Source organism: Neomonachus schauinslandi, chromosome 3, assembly GCF_002201575.2.
Source record: "Neomonachus schauinslandi chromosome 3, ASM220157v2, whole genome shotgun sequence".
Taxonomy (NCBI): Eukaryota; Metazoa; Chordata; class Mammalia; order Carnivora; family Phocidae; genus Neomonachus; species Neomonachus schauinslandi.
Genome location: NC_058405.1, coordinates 179669230 through 179686173, shown reverse-complemented (window position 1 = coordinate 179686173; position 16944 = coordinate 179669230). Strand labels below are relative to the sequence as shown.

Genomic DNA, 16944 nt, shown 5'->3' with positions numbered 1-16944 from the left:
ACTTTTGAAGATAACCAAATTTACCCCATTTGATCATAAACTTTCAAAAATTGAAAGTGGTCGGTGGAAATGTACCTAGCATGTTTCTTAGCTTCCTTTTCCATCTGGAACCGTGGCCACTGGGCATAATTTGACTTTCCCTGATGCATCAGCATCCTTGCTGTGATCACTCATTATTGTCGGAGCTTGAACACCATGCAATTTACATCCTCTATGGTGTTAAAACCCCCAACATGGCTTGCCCCAGATATTGTGGATATTGATTTCTTCTCTTTATATTTGTCAGACTGACTTTCATGTGTCCCTTTCTTTTGTGGGGGCTCATACCTTTAAGTTAATCTGGCCCAACCACGTACCCTGGACTCATTGGCTGGTGAAGAAGAGCAAGTGATACTTCCTGCCTCACCTGGCTCTTGACCTTGCCAATTCATTCTAGTGCCAAGGCTTTCTTCTTTATCTGAGTTACTGTTTACATGTGACTGTGTTAGCCTTAAGCCTTGATTTGTGTGGCTGTTACTTACCCTCATTGGTACTTTTTTAGAATAACAACGATAATATACATACTAGTTTTATTAATAATGATGGCAAAAGAATGACTAAGTGCCATTTATGCCAATATTTTATTTTATTTTTTTAAGATTTATTTATTTGACAGAGAGTAAGAGAGCACAAATAGGGGGAGCAGCAGAGGGAGAAGCAGGCTCCCCCACTGAGCAGGGAGCCCGACATGGGGCTCGATCCCAGGACTCTGGGATCATGACCTGAGCCAAAGGCAGACACTTAACCGACTGAGCCCCCTACCCACCCGGCCAATATTTTATACATTGTGTATTTTGTTACAATAACTCTGCAAAAGAGGTCATCTTAGTTCCACTGGACAATTGAGAAAAATAAGGCTCAGAGAACTCAGGCTCAGTTCTCTTCAGGGCCAAAGTTCATGCTCATTGCTCTGAATCACTTTCTAGAAACCAGACTAGAATAATACACCCTCATTCCTGTCCCCCGACACAAGCCCCCAACCCCATCTGGCGGCTGAGTCCTGGTGGGCTGGTTTAATGGGTGGGCCCACCACAATCCTTTGAAGAAGTCAGACAGCTGTCTATACTCCTGACTTCAGCAGGGACAGCCTTCCAGTTCTAAGTGGCTACTCCCTATTTCCAAAGGGCCAGGGCAGGTCAGAATTATATTGCTTCTGGTCAAAGGCCACTGCAAGCTTCATTTGGCGAGCTCTTTAGAGTCCTGCCTAAGGTGACTGTAAGTGGTGAATGTATGAAGACTCCCTTCTCCAGGCTGCTCCCCGAAGCTTCATGGATTCCTGAATTGGATGCATCTTTTTCTGGCACTGCAAAAGTTTTGTTGTTGTTGTTGCTTCTCGGGACTTGGTTATGATCAGAATAGTTGAGGTTGTAAAATGAATGGCCTCTGAGTAAGTGAGGTATTATTATATTATTTCAAATTTGTTTATTCAATGAAAGGGACTGAGAAGGGGTTGTGGGAATGTGTCTCATGTTATCATGGGAGCTGACTTCAAAGCACAGAGGAGACATGTACACCACCCCCAGTTCCTCCATCGCCCAGGGAACACTGTGTGTCCCTGAGCAAGAAGGAGTCAGGAGATTTTTTTAAAAATACAATTTGTGGAAAGGGTAGGGAAAAAAGCAAGCAATGTCTGAATATCTATTTTTTTTTCTAATGATAGCTAACTGACATGCACTGAAGACTTACCATGTGTCTCTTACCGTGCCAAGCACTGACACAGACATTAGATCCTCATGAATACTCACCCATTTAACAGAAGAGAAAACTGAGCCTGTGCATTTTGCTTAGAGTCACAAAGGTCGTAAGTGGCTCAGCAGGGATTTGAACTTGGCAGACTGCTTCCTGAGCCTTTGCCTACCTGCTGCCCTACACTGCCTTCTATTGAGGATACTAATGGTTTATTCTGACCCAAGAAGAGTTCAATCAAACATAAAAGCCTGAGAAATGTAAGGTAAGGTATTAATGGAACATTTAAACTATCCACATGGGCTGCAGAAGCTGCCTTAGAGAGCACGGAAGGATCACTTCCTGATGCATCTAAATGTAGCGACAAAAAGTCATCTGCTTTGAGCTGCGCGGGTGCGCAAGGTAGGAAAGGGAGGATGAAGAGGGACCTGGCAACAGTTCCCAGATTTTTAAAATGGAAAAACGGCGCGATAGTTTTCAAGGGATTAATTGTACAACTCAATAAATGTCATCACATAGGAAAGATGCCTCCTGTAAAGAGGAGGCCACTCTAATTAGTGAGAATGAAGAGCGAGACACTGAAAGAAGTGAACTCTACAAATCGCAGGTGTGGGAAAAAAGAGGGCAAGGGTCACTATCAACATAGATTTACGCCCCAAGTTCTTGAGAAGAGGCACCGGGAGAGGCCGAGATACAAGCGGATAAAGACCTCAGGGACAATCACATCACTGGGCTGTGTTTGCCACTTTTTTAGCTGAGAAAGCACTGATTAACTCTCTCCTAGCCATTGGAGTTTATGTGCCTGAGGGGACTTCGCCGTCTGGAAATGATGCAAGGAGAAAGATTCTCACTAATCCCTGCCCTGGAAAATGGCCAAGCCCACTGACTGGGTTTTCCTCAGCCTGGGTGGGGTACATCTGCAGTTGTCTTTCATCTATGGGAGTTCTCCTCCTTTGGGGTCACTTTCCCTTGGGAACAATTGGTGAGCCTCTGGGAAATTTACAGAGAAGACCAACAGGATTCGGACTTGATGATGATGATGATGATGAGCGGGAGAAGGAGGAGGGGGAGCTGATTTTTATCACCTATTGCCTGATTCATTGCTTCCACGAATCACTGAATTCTCAGGGAAAGGGTGCGTTACTGCCTAAGTGTCACATGGGGATTTCAACCCCCTGTCTTGGGCCTCCTGGCTCTTTCCATGAGTCTGCATAGATCACCTCTGGTGGTGGGGAAGGTGCGACAAAGCTCTTGAGGCAGCTGTGCTCCCACCAGCTTGCTAGTCACCCCCCCACCCCGATGCTCACGCAGAACAGCAGGTGGCCGACTCCCAGTGCCACAGCAAAGTATCCAGCCTGTCAGCCTCCAGCCGACTCCAGAACAAGTGACAGTCACCTTCCTCTTTGACATGTCCAGGCACAAAGGACATCCTGGGGGTGATGGCTTCAATCTTGTTGGACCTAAAGTAGCCCTTTTTCCTGGGGGGGGTGCTTTTCGGTGCTAACCAACATCTTACGTCAGGTAAGGATAGATGTTGCATCAAGACATTATGAAGGGACCCAATCATGTTTCCATATCCCAACTAGAGGGTTTTACAGCCAATTTGGATAGGTGAGTCATTGCTGCCAATGAATATTTCACACAACAAATACGTTTTTAAAATTTTTTCTTATCAAATTCATTACATTCATTAATGTTTTAAATTCCCATCAAAATGCAATTTAAACGATCACCCCAAAACAATCTTCTAAGACTGCTAGCTACTTTCTGAAAGTCTCATGCAAAGAAACATCACAAATTTTCCTGTGAGAGACATACCGATCCTCAAAGGGGATTTTCCAAGGTTGCCTCACTACACCCTGCCGTGTGCTAAAGATTTTTCTGGTATTTTCCACCTTTGGAAGACACAAGGTTTACTTGGCATAAATGGGACATTTGGACTGGTTAAAAATTCACTCTGGAGGGGCACCTGGATGGCTCAGTTGGTTAAGAATCTGCCTTCGCCTCAGGTCATGATCCCAAGGTCCTGGGATTGAGCCCCATACCAGGCACCCTGCTCAGCGGGGAGTCTGCTTCTCCCTCTCTGCCCCTCCCCCACACTCATGCGTGCACTCTCTCTCTCTCTCAAATAAATAAATTCTTAAAAAAAAAAATTAGGACTCTGGAGCCAGACTGGCTAAACTCAAATTCTAGTTCTGCCACCTACTAGCTATGGTTCTCTGAGCAAGTCACTTAACTTGCCTGTGCCTCAGTTTCCTTAGCTGTAAAATGCAGATGATCAGAGCATTACCTTTTAGAGTGAGGTGTAAATAAAACAATACATGTAAATATTCATTAGAACTATGCCTGGCACGTAATAAGTGCTATGGAAGGGCTTGCTTTATTATTGGTATCATTATCATCATTATTATTATTCACTTCATGGTAGGCACCAGGCATATAGTGAACCAAGTAAGTACAGCCCCAGCCCTTACAGAGAGTGGCAGACATCACTTAAAAATTAAACCCATCGGGGGGGTACCTGGGTGGCTCAGTCAGTTAAGCATCTGACTCTTGGTTTTGGCTCAGGTCATGATCTCAGGGTCATGGGATTGAGCCCCACATCGGGCTCCCTGCTCAGTGGGGAGTCTTCTCTCCCTCTGCCCCTCCCCTTGCTCACACTCTATCTCTCTCATAAATAAATAAATCTTTAAAAAAATTAAACCCATCAGAATATAATGTCGGCTTGTGTGTTAGGAAGGAAACCCACAGGGTGCAGTGATAAAGACCGAGGTTCAGGGCTGTCAGGGGAGGCTTCTCCAAGGCAGTGTTGTGTTTAAGCTGAGCCTAGAGGCTGAGAGGGAGAAGACCCAGCCTCTACTATTACCATTAGCAGAGGCAGCATCATACCTGTCCCCTTAATGATTACTACAGGTCAGGCTCTGTATTGATCTTCTCAGTTAAGTGTAAGCATATAGGATTAGCTCCATTTTATAGTGGATACTATTGAGGCTCAGAGAGGTTAAGCGGCTTGCTTAAGGTCACACGGCTTACACGTGGCAGAGCCTTGACCGCAGCAGGAGTCCGTCTGATACCAAAGCTCATCATGGGCCTTTCAGCTGCACTCCCCTGGCTGCCTCTTGCACTAGCTGCCACCAGGATGAGGACCATTAGAGCATGTTGCTCAGTATGGCACTGGCAGGTTCTCTATAAACCCAAATATAAGAAGGGATCTACTTAGTTGGGGTGGCCAGAGTGCTCTGCTTTCTGGTTGTGGGGGCAGGGGAGGAAGAGCATTTAAGGTCCTCCTCTTCACTTGATCAGACTGACCACTGACTGATGAGCTCTTAGGTTGACAGGTGCATGGAGGGCAGGCTTTCCTTGGGGGCGTGTGAACCAGGCAGGCAGACTGGACACGCACCCCGCCTTCACCAGCCAACGCCAAAGTAGTGAGGGTGTTTCTCTGAGGTGCTAACACCTGTGCTGGGTATTCAGGCATCATTTGCCCTTCTTCAGAGAGCTGTGGTCGAATGGTCCTGTGTTCTGTTCATGCCGGGATGGGTGGGATGGGGATTCCTGATTTCCTCACATCCAGTGCTTCCTTTCCTCAAGGTTGGAGCCCCTCTTGAGCTCCGCCCAGAACACTAGCTCCTCTTCCCATAGCATCCTCCTGATGTCTAAGTTGTTGCTAATCCTTCATTTTTAGTTATTGACCGATATGATCACATTCACTTTTAATCTTTCAGACATATCTCCAGAAAACTCTCATCTACTGATGAGAGTAGCTTGCCTTTTTCTAGCTCTTGTAATTAATATATTCCCTCTTATACTACCTTGTAATGTCACTTCACTTAGACTTTGGGAAGAAGGGAAGGACACAGATACACTTCATTCAGCCTCTTTAATTTGAAATCAGGGCACCTAGACTCCAAATATGGGGGAAACCAGGTTCTACTGGCCTGGAACATGCAGATGCAATGAGAAGCAGGTCCTAAGTGGCTTCTGAATCTTTGCGTTTGGATGCAGGCAGAAGGGTGGGTTTAATTTAACCTGGGGTGGGGAGTTGAGAACCTTTCTCTGGAGAGATGACGATTCACGTGAGATGTCATTGTTAGAATATGGTTTTTGTAGACAAGGCCTTCTACTCTCAAAATCCCAACCATACATTTCTCTTCATAAGTGAGATCTAGTCATAGCCCTATTCCCCTCTTTAAATAGTGACCAGCAACCCCCAGCAGCTTTAAGCACGAAGCTAGGCAGCATCAGCAGTATCCAAGAAGCAGCAAGACTGATCTTCACTTCTCAGCTAAAGTATTTTCATCTGAGCTTATATTTGTTTTTATAAGACAACATATTATCAGCAAGAGTTTTCAGTGAACTTGACACAGGAAGATGACAGAAACCCACTCCCTCCAAATAGATCTATCACTGAGCATGAGGAGACTCAGAGGCCTCGGGGCACATTTTGGGTAGGAGAGGAACGTGCACTTCACCTCTGTGGTGCCTAAGCACTGTCCAATTCAACCTGGTCTACATCTCAAACTACATTTAGACATATAGCTCTTGCATAATTTAATGAAGCTGGGACAGTCCAACACACTCAATAGGCATCATTTATTTAAATTAAATATGGATTTTCCTTTCCCGTTGTCAAAAGATCTTTGGATGTTTTCTTCCAATGGCAAAAATATCAACATCTAGAATCAGATGATTCGTAGTCCAAAGGATTTTCAAAAATAGCTCTAAAAACGAAATTCATTTTTCAGGACTTTTTAAAAAGAGACGTGTGACTAGGTGAGCAGCTCTCCCAGACAAGAGCAAGAGTGAGCCTAGTGTTCAGGGATATTCTGGAACTGTTTTTACTTCTGCTCCTTCATTCGTTCCTCCTTTTGGTTCTCTCCTCTTTCTCTCTCTCTCTCTCTCTCTCTCTCTCTCTCTCACACACACACACACACACACACATCATTTACTCTCCAAAGCTACTTACTTTTTCTTCCTGCATTTAACTTTCTATCAGGTATGACCTCAACTTATCAATAATCTCCCCCTTCCACTTCCTGTCTACACTAAGGCTATTTCATAGCTAAGCTACATGGTCATCTCTGCTTTGAAGCAAGAAAGCTTTGCACTATACATACATTTAAGATTTCATGAATGCTGAATGAATCAACACATATATAAAACACCATAAGTGTGTATATATATATATATATACTCAGTGAAATCTAGTTCCCACCACTTCTTTGGAAAATTTAGTCTTACAGACGTTAGTGACATTATGTCCTTATCTAGGACAATAAGTTAAAAAATCTTGCTTTCAGCATTTTATATTTAATAAACATCTTGGTGAATCATAAAATAAAACCCAGTTAGGAGAAAGAGGTAGACGAGACCAAAGAGAGTCTCAAAAAGTTATTGACTAGTGAGAGGCTATGCACATTCGATGCTTGAAAGCCAAATTAACGATATGTCTTATTAATACTTCAAATGAAAATAACAGAAATCTGTAAAGGATTTCCACCTTATTTTTAAATATTTCCTGTGTGGCTCAGTCGGTTAAATGTCAGACTCTTGATTTGGGCTCAGGTCATGACCTCAGGGTCCTGAGATGGAGCCTTCATCTGGTCTCCCTGCTCAGCACGGAGTCGGCTTATCCCTCCCCTTCTGCCCCTCTCCCCACTCACAGGCATGGGTGCATGCTCTCTCTCTCAAATAAATAAATCTTTAAAAATATGTGTTTCCTGTGTATAAACATGTATGCTGAATATAAGAGGGGAAGAGTCCAGTCTTCAGACTCATTTTTATCTCCTCCCAGCCCACCCCACCCCCAACTTAATTTATTATGTAAAACTTGGAAATCAGAATTCAGCCCCTTTCTGGCAACTTTGCTACACATTTAAAATGTTTCATAAGAAAAGTTGGGCTTATAGGTCTAATTGTTATTCCTTGTTTTTTGTCCTGATAGCCCCTTGTCGTTTGGGTGACTGTAGTGTGTATTGAATTCCCAAGAAACTAATTTTTGGAGGTTCCCTTTCCCTGATGATGGAAGCTGAAAGACAAAGCAAAACAGAAAAGATTGAAAGCCCCACAGCAGTCCATCAATAATAGGGGTGAGTCCCTCAAAGGCAACAAGGGGATCGATGAAAACAGGACTCTAATAGCTAGAAAGCATCTCATTTCTTTCCCCAAAGACTTCGGCATCTGCCAAAACATCTGACTCCAAAAGCCACCCCCAAGTTGAGCCAGACTGAGAGAGAGGTGCCTGGATAGGAGTCTGGGATGTAGCCTGCCCCGTCCCTGCCAAGCCCATGGTGTCCTACAGAGGATCCCATTCCCACTGCTGCCTGAAGCTGGTGGAATGTTTAGGGACCTCCAGTCAGTACCTTGCTGCATCCGACCTGTTTGTTCCTGAGCAGATGACCAGAACCTACGGGAACAACTGGAGAGTCCCATGTCATGGGTGTGGGAGGCGGGGGGGGGAGATGCACAGGAACACTAGGAACCTGGAGAAGCAATCATATAATATTGGAAAAGGCACATTCACAATCATGGAAGCCCACTTCCCACTTTGTCTCTGGTGGACACTATATATAATTTCTTTTTTCAGCGCACACAAGCCAGACAGGCTACATTGTAGCTTCTTTTCAATAAATGTCCCAGTTGTTTGGAGTAAAAATGGTTTAGATTAGCAGCCGGGCACTCTGACAAAGGTCTGGAGGGGTTAGGGAACTTGCCAGCACCATTAGCATTTTTTTCTTCTTTTTCCAGCAGCACTAAAATATGTTTGCTCAAAACAGAGGGAGATGAAAAACTACTGGCAGCCAGTACCTCTTAAAAGAAAAAAAAAAATGTTTTACTTCTCTGGCAAACATACCAATTAAATAATGCTGTGTTGTGACAGTTTACTGCGCAATTAATGCCTAATTGAGCATCGTGAGAGACGCTTCTGTGAAAGCGACTTCACTGGAGCTGGAGGGGCCACACCTCACAGCAAAACAAACCTACTGCAAACTCCCTGCAAGCACCCTTTGCACTGAGGAGCCCAGAAACCAAAGAAAACGTTTTTACTTTGAATCCCTGAGAGTTACACTAGAAGGATTAGCTTGACAGAAAGATCCCGACATTGAAAATCGTACTGGAGATTTCATACTTTCCTCATTTGTAAGCAATATCCATTTGCTGTGAGATATTTTTAGCACAAGCATCCCCTGTTGCCTTATTCTCTTACAGTATACCATTAGATCTTGAAGCCATTCCAAGCAGGTCACGTGATTTCTAAGCATCTCTTTGGTTCCCTCCTAAGTGACTAGTCTCGCAGGAGTCAGGGAATACTAGACTCTTAACTACCGAAGACCTCCAAGTCCTTCCTGAAGCCTTGAATTCTTATTGATAGGATGTGAAAATGCTTTACAGCTGCCTCTTCTAAGAGGTCAGCTTGGCAGAACTCGCCAAGTGACCTCAGTGATAGAGATATTTTCAGCCCCACAAGCCGCCTATGTAAATATAAAAATGTATTAGGCTGCAGAACTGCGTGTGTGGGAACAGAACAACCACACTATTGAAAGGGACTCGCAGGGGCAACCCTGGTGTCACTCACGTGGGCTTGGCTAATGCATGCATGCTTCTGATAAGTCGTTTTGGCTCAGGGGGCTCCGCATTTTGGATGAGCCAATTTCATTTCTGGAACTTAGGAGCTATGAAAAGTAAAACCCCAATCACTTCGTGAGGTGTCTAGCAAAAATTTCCTTGCAGAAGTGCTTACACTTAAAAAGAAAACCATTTTCACTCTTTATGGGACACTCATTTGCCTTGGAAAAATGTCAATGTAGAGTTAGATTTTCAGTTGTTTATCTGAAAAAGAGTGATTTATTTGAGTGTCTGAGTGAAAAAGATATATTTACTGAGACCTCTGAAACTGAAATTGGAGAGAATCATTGTAATGAACAGGAAACCTGTTCTTGAAATGAATTGAGAAATAACTCTCCGGGCGAAATGCTCTAATATTCCTGAGCGTGTTCAGTTTCAGTGGATCAAATCTTTCCCATCTCTGCATCCAAGCTATTTGGCAGCGATCAGATGATCAGAGCTCAAGGAAGTGATTGGAGCGTGAGCTGGCTACAGCTGCAATGTAGGCTGTTTTCAGGGACAAGGAGCCACTGTTTTTCAAACATAGCATCAACATAGAAGTTATTTTGTAGGCTCCAGGATGCAGCAATGGGCTGCACTGCCAGCATTGTTCTGCTTCAAGCTTTTCGCTCTGTGGTCCAGAGGAGCTGTCCACACATTTGTAGACGACGCCAAGAGGAACCATCCCACGAAATTTTGCCTCTGGAGAGTGACGATGAAATGAGTAGACCCAGAACCCTCATCCTCACGGTATGGTACTTGTGGCAAAGCAGCCTCGGTGGATGGAACTGTTACGATAGAGATGAGGTTGCAATTTAGGGTTTGGGGTGTTCGGCTTGCAATAAAGAAATGTGTGACCTAGAGTTTACTACTGTGCTTTACAACGTGGGGAAAATCTTTAAAACTACTTCTGTCATTCAGAGCTGATTATCTTTCTTTTAGATCTGTCACGAAATGTGCAGTTTATTGGTCTATTAGAAATTCTCTTCTGCCTAACATTTTGTGTGCTGTTACTCGCTTTTGTGCAGAGAAAAAGAGAAAAATTGGGGGGTTTGGTCTAATTCAGTGGATTTTATTTTGTAACTCTAATTTGAAAGAAGAGCTCCCAACATAGTTTTAGATCACATGTAACCAATCCAGTTGTGCAGAGGTCAGTAGATAAATGCCTAACTTCAAGGTATTTGGAGCTTTCATTTATGACCCAGAAATGGAAATGCCTTTACAAAATGCTTAACTTAGGCATAGAATCAGAATAAAGTTTCTGAGAATTTTGTGGAATGCATGGTGTATTGATTAGAATGTTGTGCTCGCTTCGGTGTTGTTTCTTGCCATTTGTCAAATTACATTTCTGTCTGTGCTTTAGTTATATGAGACAATGTTATTCCTTCTTTGTGCACCTATTTTATCGGCAAGAATAAAGTAGAGGGTAGCATCTTTTCTTACTTGAGATTCAGGGAAAGATCTGCTTAGTCACTGAAATCCCATGTTTAGATGGAGGTGGTGTGTTAGAGTTTCAAAAATTGGGGAGACATTGCATGGTTTCAGCACAATCGACTTTTTCCTCTTATATTTCAGCATTCAGCTATCAAGGAGGTAGTAAATAATGAATGAGAAGTACCTGTTACACTCAAAGTTTTTAAATGAAAGTCATTTGGTTTGTGCTGTGCCTCTGAGTGACAGAATATAAGCTATACCATTCTGTGGCAGCTTCTTCAACAAATCAATATTTGATTTTCAAAAGGCAATATTGTTCTTGAACTATTGGGCTCTGATTTTCTCTAGGAGGAAATACTAGGTGGGAATCATTTCATACTTATTATTCCCGTAAGTTTTTCACAAATTAAATTTAAAAGAATTTGAGACTTTTCCCCCCAAGTTTAACTCCCATTAATGACAGTAACATTCTACAGTTATGTGTTTTGCTATGCCATCTCAATCATCAAACAGCCTGCCCCCCTCCACTAATTTTACCACTTAGACTATAAAATTTGGCAGGTGGAAATTTGAAGGAAAAAAAAAGATAACAATGCCTTATTTTTTCAAGGATCTCTTTAATTTATATAATACTTTTATGGACGTTAAATGGAATGAGGATGAATTTACTGGTAAAGAAAATGGCTTCAGAAAGATTGAATATCTTATTCACATCACACAGCTGCTAAATGCCAGACCCTCAAGTCACATTTAGATCAAGGATTACAAAAGGCAGTATAATTTCCATTCTGTTCATACCTCTAAGGAAATAAGGATAAAACTGAATTTTTATGAGAAGTCTGATGGAAATCTCCGACCACCAGTAAAATATGCTCATACAGGATCATTGTGCATCTTAAGAGTTTCCTCTGGGCCACTCCAAATTCACTCATTCAATAGCTATTTATTGGTGGCCCACTATGGGCCAGCCCCTGTTCTAGACATTTGGAATCCTCCCATGAACAAACCCATCAAAGATCCCTGTCCTGAGTTGCAGAGTTTTACGTTGATAGTACATTTTCCAAATCTTGTTGTTATGGAAATGCCATATTAGTGTTGTGATGTTTAGTGTACAAATTTAAGTCAATGAAATTATTCCTTATCTTTAAAGATAGTAGTTGAAAAACTTTAATGTGTTTTAAAATCACCTAGGAATTCTTATATATGAACCAATCCTTGGGGCTCCTGGACCCAAAAATTCCATATACAAAGGTATGGAGTACAGCCTGGACATCTGCATTCTTAGCAAACACCTCCAGGCACTTCTGATGCAGGAGCCCCGTGGTTGACACCCAGAGAAACATGGCTCAGGAAACTGATCATCTACACTCTCTACCTCTTGTCCTATATACTGATAGGCTAATCATCTTCTTATTCTGGCTCAAAGCTTCTGAACAAACTGATTTTTTTTCTCTCTCATTTTTCTATCACCTGTTAGACACCAAATTTGTATGTTGCTTTTGTGTGTGTGTGAACGCACACGCGTGTCTGAGTCATGGGTGGGCATAGGGAGGGAGGGAGAGAGAGAGAGAGAGAAAGATTACAGACTCGGGAGCTAGAGCCTCTAGGATGGAATCTTGGCTTCATCACTTATCAGATATGTGAGCTTCCCCACACTATTTAACATTTCTCTTTTTCTCATCTGTACGATGAGGGTAATAGTTCCATCAACCCAAAGCTGTTTTGAGGGTTTAATGAAGTAAAATATATGTTAAGTGTTTAGAATCACATCTAGATATATTAGTTAAGATGTTCACTAAGGGGAATATTCAATAACTGAAAAAGTGACATTTAGGGAAAGACCCAAAGTAGGTAAGGAAGTGAATCATGCCACTGTCTGTGGGAAAATGTCTCAAGCAGAAGGACCAGCCAGGACGGAAGTTGCTAATCTGGGAAGAAGCTAAGGGTGTCTGAGGCATAAGGAAGAAGCCAATGGGGCCAAGCGAGCCAAAGAGAGGTAGTAGAAAGTGAGGTCATTGAGGTAATGGGGGACAGATCAGGAAGGCCATCATGAAGACTTGGAGGGAACTTTTCCCAAGAGTGTGAAGGGAAGTCACTGGAGGGAGGAGGCCCAGAAGCCAAGAGCCTGGGTTGTGGAGCTGGAATGTCAGGATTTGAGCCCTGTCTCTGCTACATGCCAGCTATGTGATCTTGACAAATGACTTGTCCTCCCTGTGACTTTGTTTCTCCACTGATAAAACACAGAGAGTAATGGTACATGCAGTGTAAAGTTCTTGTGAGAATTCAGTAATACTTGCAAAGAGCTTAGACCAGTGCCTGGCAGATAGTAAGTGCTCTCTTAGCTGTAAGCTCATTAAATTGGAGGGTCTTGATTGGGAGAGTGACAGGATCTATGGCTGCAGAAGGTCCAGGGTTGAACCAGGGTGACCATTAATCCTGAAGCTATCACAGTGATCCCAGCAAAAGCCTGAATGGTAGTTGTTGAGGTTGTGAGAAGTGGTTGGAGTCAAATACATTTCAAAAGTAAGGCCAGTAGGATTTGTTTACAAATTCAACATAAAGTATGAGAGAAAGAGAGGACTCAGGGATGAATGTGTGATATTTTGGTTTGGGTTTGGGTTTGTTTGTTTTTTGGCCTTTACCACCAGAGGACTGAGTTGCCATTCAGATTAGGGAAGACTGCAAGAGAAGATTTGGCAAGAGAATCTAAGTTCACTGTAAGACATGTTAAGTTTGAAATGCTTGTCAGGTCCATATATGGAGATTTCAGATCGAAAATTGGATATACAAATCTGAGTTCTGAGGAACAGTCTACAGAGGAGACATAATGCCTGACACAACATAAATAACAATTAAATGATTGATGAATGAATAAATGATCTCTTTTCTAGTTTTCTGTAATATCTACAGTGTGTATTTGCAGTTAATCATATCTTGAGCTATTCATTGAACTCTTAATTATTTATTTTTATTTACTATTCATGTATTTTTCTTATCTCACTGGTAGACAGGAAACCCCATATAGGTAGTAACTATGTCTGCTTTATTCGTTCCATATCCACCCCAATGGTACAGTGGCCAGAAGAGAGTGGGTGGGTGTGGCCAGAAGAAAGACACCAACGAGGGTCCTATGAATAAAGTCAGGGCCAGAGAGAAATATACTATGGGAACTATTTCCAAGGAAATAAAATTATCTCTCTTCTTATTCTATAATAAATGTACTAGTTTAATAAAACTTTATTACCAAAGGGATTTTAACATGTTTGCCCAGCATCATCTTTTTGAAAGGATACATGAGGAAGAAACAACTTCCAAACCCTTTAATCCTGAATTAATGTTCTTATTTCACTTTAGTGGGGTTGAATCTTGAATATACTAATATAAGATTCCCTGGGGAAAGGAAGCTTGTGTAATGGAGTGTGATTTTAAAAGGCTTGCATGGATGGTGTAATGTGGAGCTTAAAAGCACAGAGAATCTTTAGCAGTTATTTTTCTTTGTGAACTAGTTTTGAGCTGAATTTCAAAGGTGCAGAAGATGGACAAATGAATTGAATGGTTTCTCCATGGGTATAAGAATTAATTGAATGTGATCAGAGGCTTAGCAATTAGCAACACGAATCTTTGAGGCCAAGGCTTACTAAATTCAGATTACATCTGGTATCAGAGCTCATCCAAAGGATCGTGCATCTTTCTAGTTCTCTGAATGATATAAATTTAGAACAAAGGAATAAGGAACAAAGAAAAAAATGTATGGAATCTAAAAAGTAATGTTTAAAATTTAAAGCCACCACAATGGTAAAGAAAAGCAGAAAACCAGGTGTGGTGGGGTACGCAGAAACTTTCACCAAAAACAATTAGCAAATTCGACTATATAGACATAGAAAAAATATAAATATATATTAAAAATATAGAGAAAATTATATTCTTAGTGGAGATGAGTGTTTTGGGAGAGGCCATAGTTTGAAGATTAAAAAGATTCTATTATCAAGGAGGAATACATAGGTATATGACTAGAAAAAGCATAGACTCAACAAATCAGCAGTCATAAAAAGTCCCTTAACTTTTAAAAATCATCGAATATATAAAAGCCTGGTTATACTTGTTTTTGTTTGTTTCTTTGCTTTCCAGAAGAGTACATTTAAAGCTTATCCCCAAGTACCAGGCTTTGATATAATGAAATCTTGTGAAAACTGAGTAATACAGTTAAGGACAAAATACATCTTTTGGCCAACCAATGATGAATACAGCATTTTCCCATGCTTCAACAAATTTCTTCGGGATTGTTGTTTTAGTCTCTCAGATTTTATTTTCACAGAGCTGATTTTTCACTTAGGGGCAAAAGTTTAGGATTTTGAAGTTCATTTCCAATAATCTACTTTATCCTGCTGGAACGTATTTCATTCTTTAAGACTACGTTCAACAAATTCAGTATGCTCAGGTGAGTCTGTCGTGGTTACATGGAAATTCAGTAGACAACTGAGGGACCCCTGGCCCTTGCGTCTGACGGGTGCTACTCTGCTCTCATGGAGCTTATAGTTTGCTGACAGAAACAGAAAGGACTGGAACAAATGTTAAACTGTAACCATAATAAGTGCTTCAAATGAGAGTTGGGTTCTACCTCACCACTGTATCCTTTGAGCAACCAACCTCATCAACACAGTCAAGGAAGGTTTCCCGTAAGGAAGTAGCAATGGAGCTTGGACTTGGGGAGTGAAGAGATGCTAAGAAGAGAGAGAGGATGCCATGTGTAACCTTGACTTTTATTTTCTTGCCAGGGGTTAAGAGGCAGAGTGCATTTGCTTGCTGTGTGATCTCTGGATCGTTATTTAAATTCTCTATGCCTGGGATGCCTAGGTGGCTCAGTCAGTTAAGAGTCTGCCTTCAGCAGGTCATGATCCCGGGGTCCTGGGATCTTCGAGTCCTGCATCGGGCTCCTTGCTCAGAGGGGATCTGCTTCTCCCTCTCCCTCTGGCTGCCACTCCCCCTGCTTGTGCTTTCTCCCTCTCTCTCTGACAAATAAATAAATAAAATCTTTTAAAAAAATAAATAAATTCTCTATGCCTTGGCTTTCCATAAAATGGGAGTAAAGAGGGTACCAATCTCTGCCAGTTACCTATTCCTGCTGTAACAAATTACCACAAACTTAAAGCAACACACATTCATATCTTACAGTGCTGGAAGTCAGAAATCCAAAATGGGTCTCATCCGGCTGAAACTGGCGGGGCTGCTTGCCTTTCTGGAGACTCTAGGGGAGGATCTGTTTAGGGTTTTATTGTTAATGTTTTTTTGCCTTTTGGTTTTTGGCCCTATTCCATTTTCAAAGCGAGCAGCAGCATGGTGTCTTCAGACATCTCTCTGACTCTGACCCGGACTCTCCTACCTCCCTCTTTCACTTCCAAAGGATCCCAGGGTTACACTGGACCCACCTGGACTATCCAAGATACTCTGTCCATCTCAAGGCCAGCAGATTAGCACCCTTAATTCCATCTGCAGCCTTATTTCCCTCCCTGCCATGTAAGTAACAGACTCCTACGTTCTGGGGCTTTGGACATGGACACCCTTGCAGGGGGCTATAATTCTGCTTATCATAGTATCTCATAAGATTATTTTAAGAATCCCATGAGTGAATACAAAAAAAGGACCTGTAATAGCTCCTGGAACCTGGTAAGAAGTCACTACATTTTAGCTGTTACGATTTCCTTTATTGTCTTTTTGAAACAAAGGAAAGTTCACAAATGTAATATACTCCAAGGAGTTATTTTAGGAAAAGGAATTAAACTGATCGAAGGAAAGCTAATCTCTTCTTCATAGAATGTAGGGAAATGGAAATTTAAGGTTCGCTTATTTCCTGGAACACTGCAATACTTACTGAGTAGACTATTCACACAAATAGATGATTTGAAGAATGTTTGTGTGTGTTTGAGATTTTCTTCTGTGTTATCGACCAATGGCTACTCTTCTGACATTTAACTTAGAGTTTTTTTTATTTTCCCTTTCATCCTTTATAAAGGAATATTGCATCTTTCCTGTTCTCCAAATTATGCCACATTTAAAAATGATAAGGAACAAAAAAAATACAAGATCTTAAAAGAAATGATTAGAATTTAAAATCACTATAATAATAAAGAAAAGGAAAAGATGAGGTGTTACTGAGAGAGAAAGAGAATGAATTTTAAGTTC

General features: G+C 41.8%; 1 protein-coding gene across 2 annotated transcripts in view; it reads left to right on the top strand.

Annotated features, from left to right (window-relative positions):
- DOCK10 (dedicator of cytokinesis 10) overlaps nucleotides 1–16944 on the top strand; it is a 252381-nt gene that overhangs the window by 49757 nt on the left and 185680 nt on the right. Inside the window, exon 1 of one of the 2 annotated variants that reach the window (XM_044913434.1) lies at nucleotides 9919–10080. The exons of the other annotated variant lie outside the window; for it this stretch is intronic. Coding sequence (XP_044769369.1) covers nucleotides 9919–10080 — 162 coding nt within the window. Of the gene's footprint in view, nucleotides 1–9918; nucleotides 10081–16944 lie in introns of those variants that run through there. 2 annotated transcript variants of the gene reach the window in all.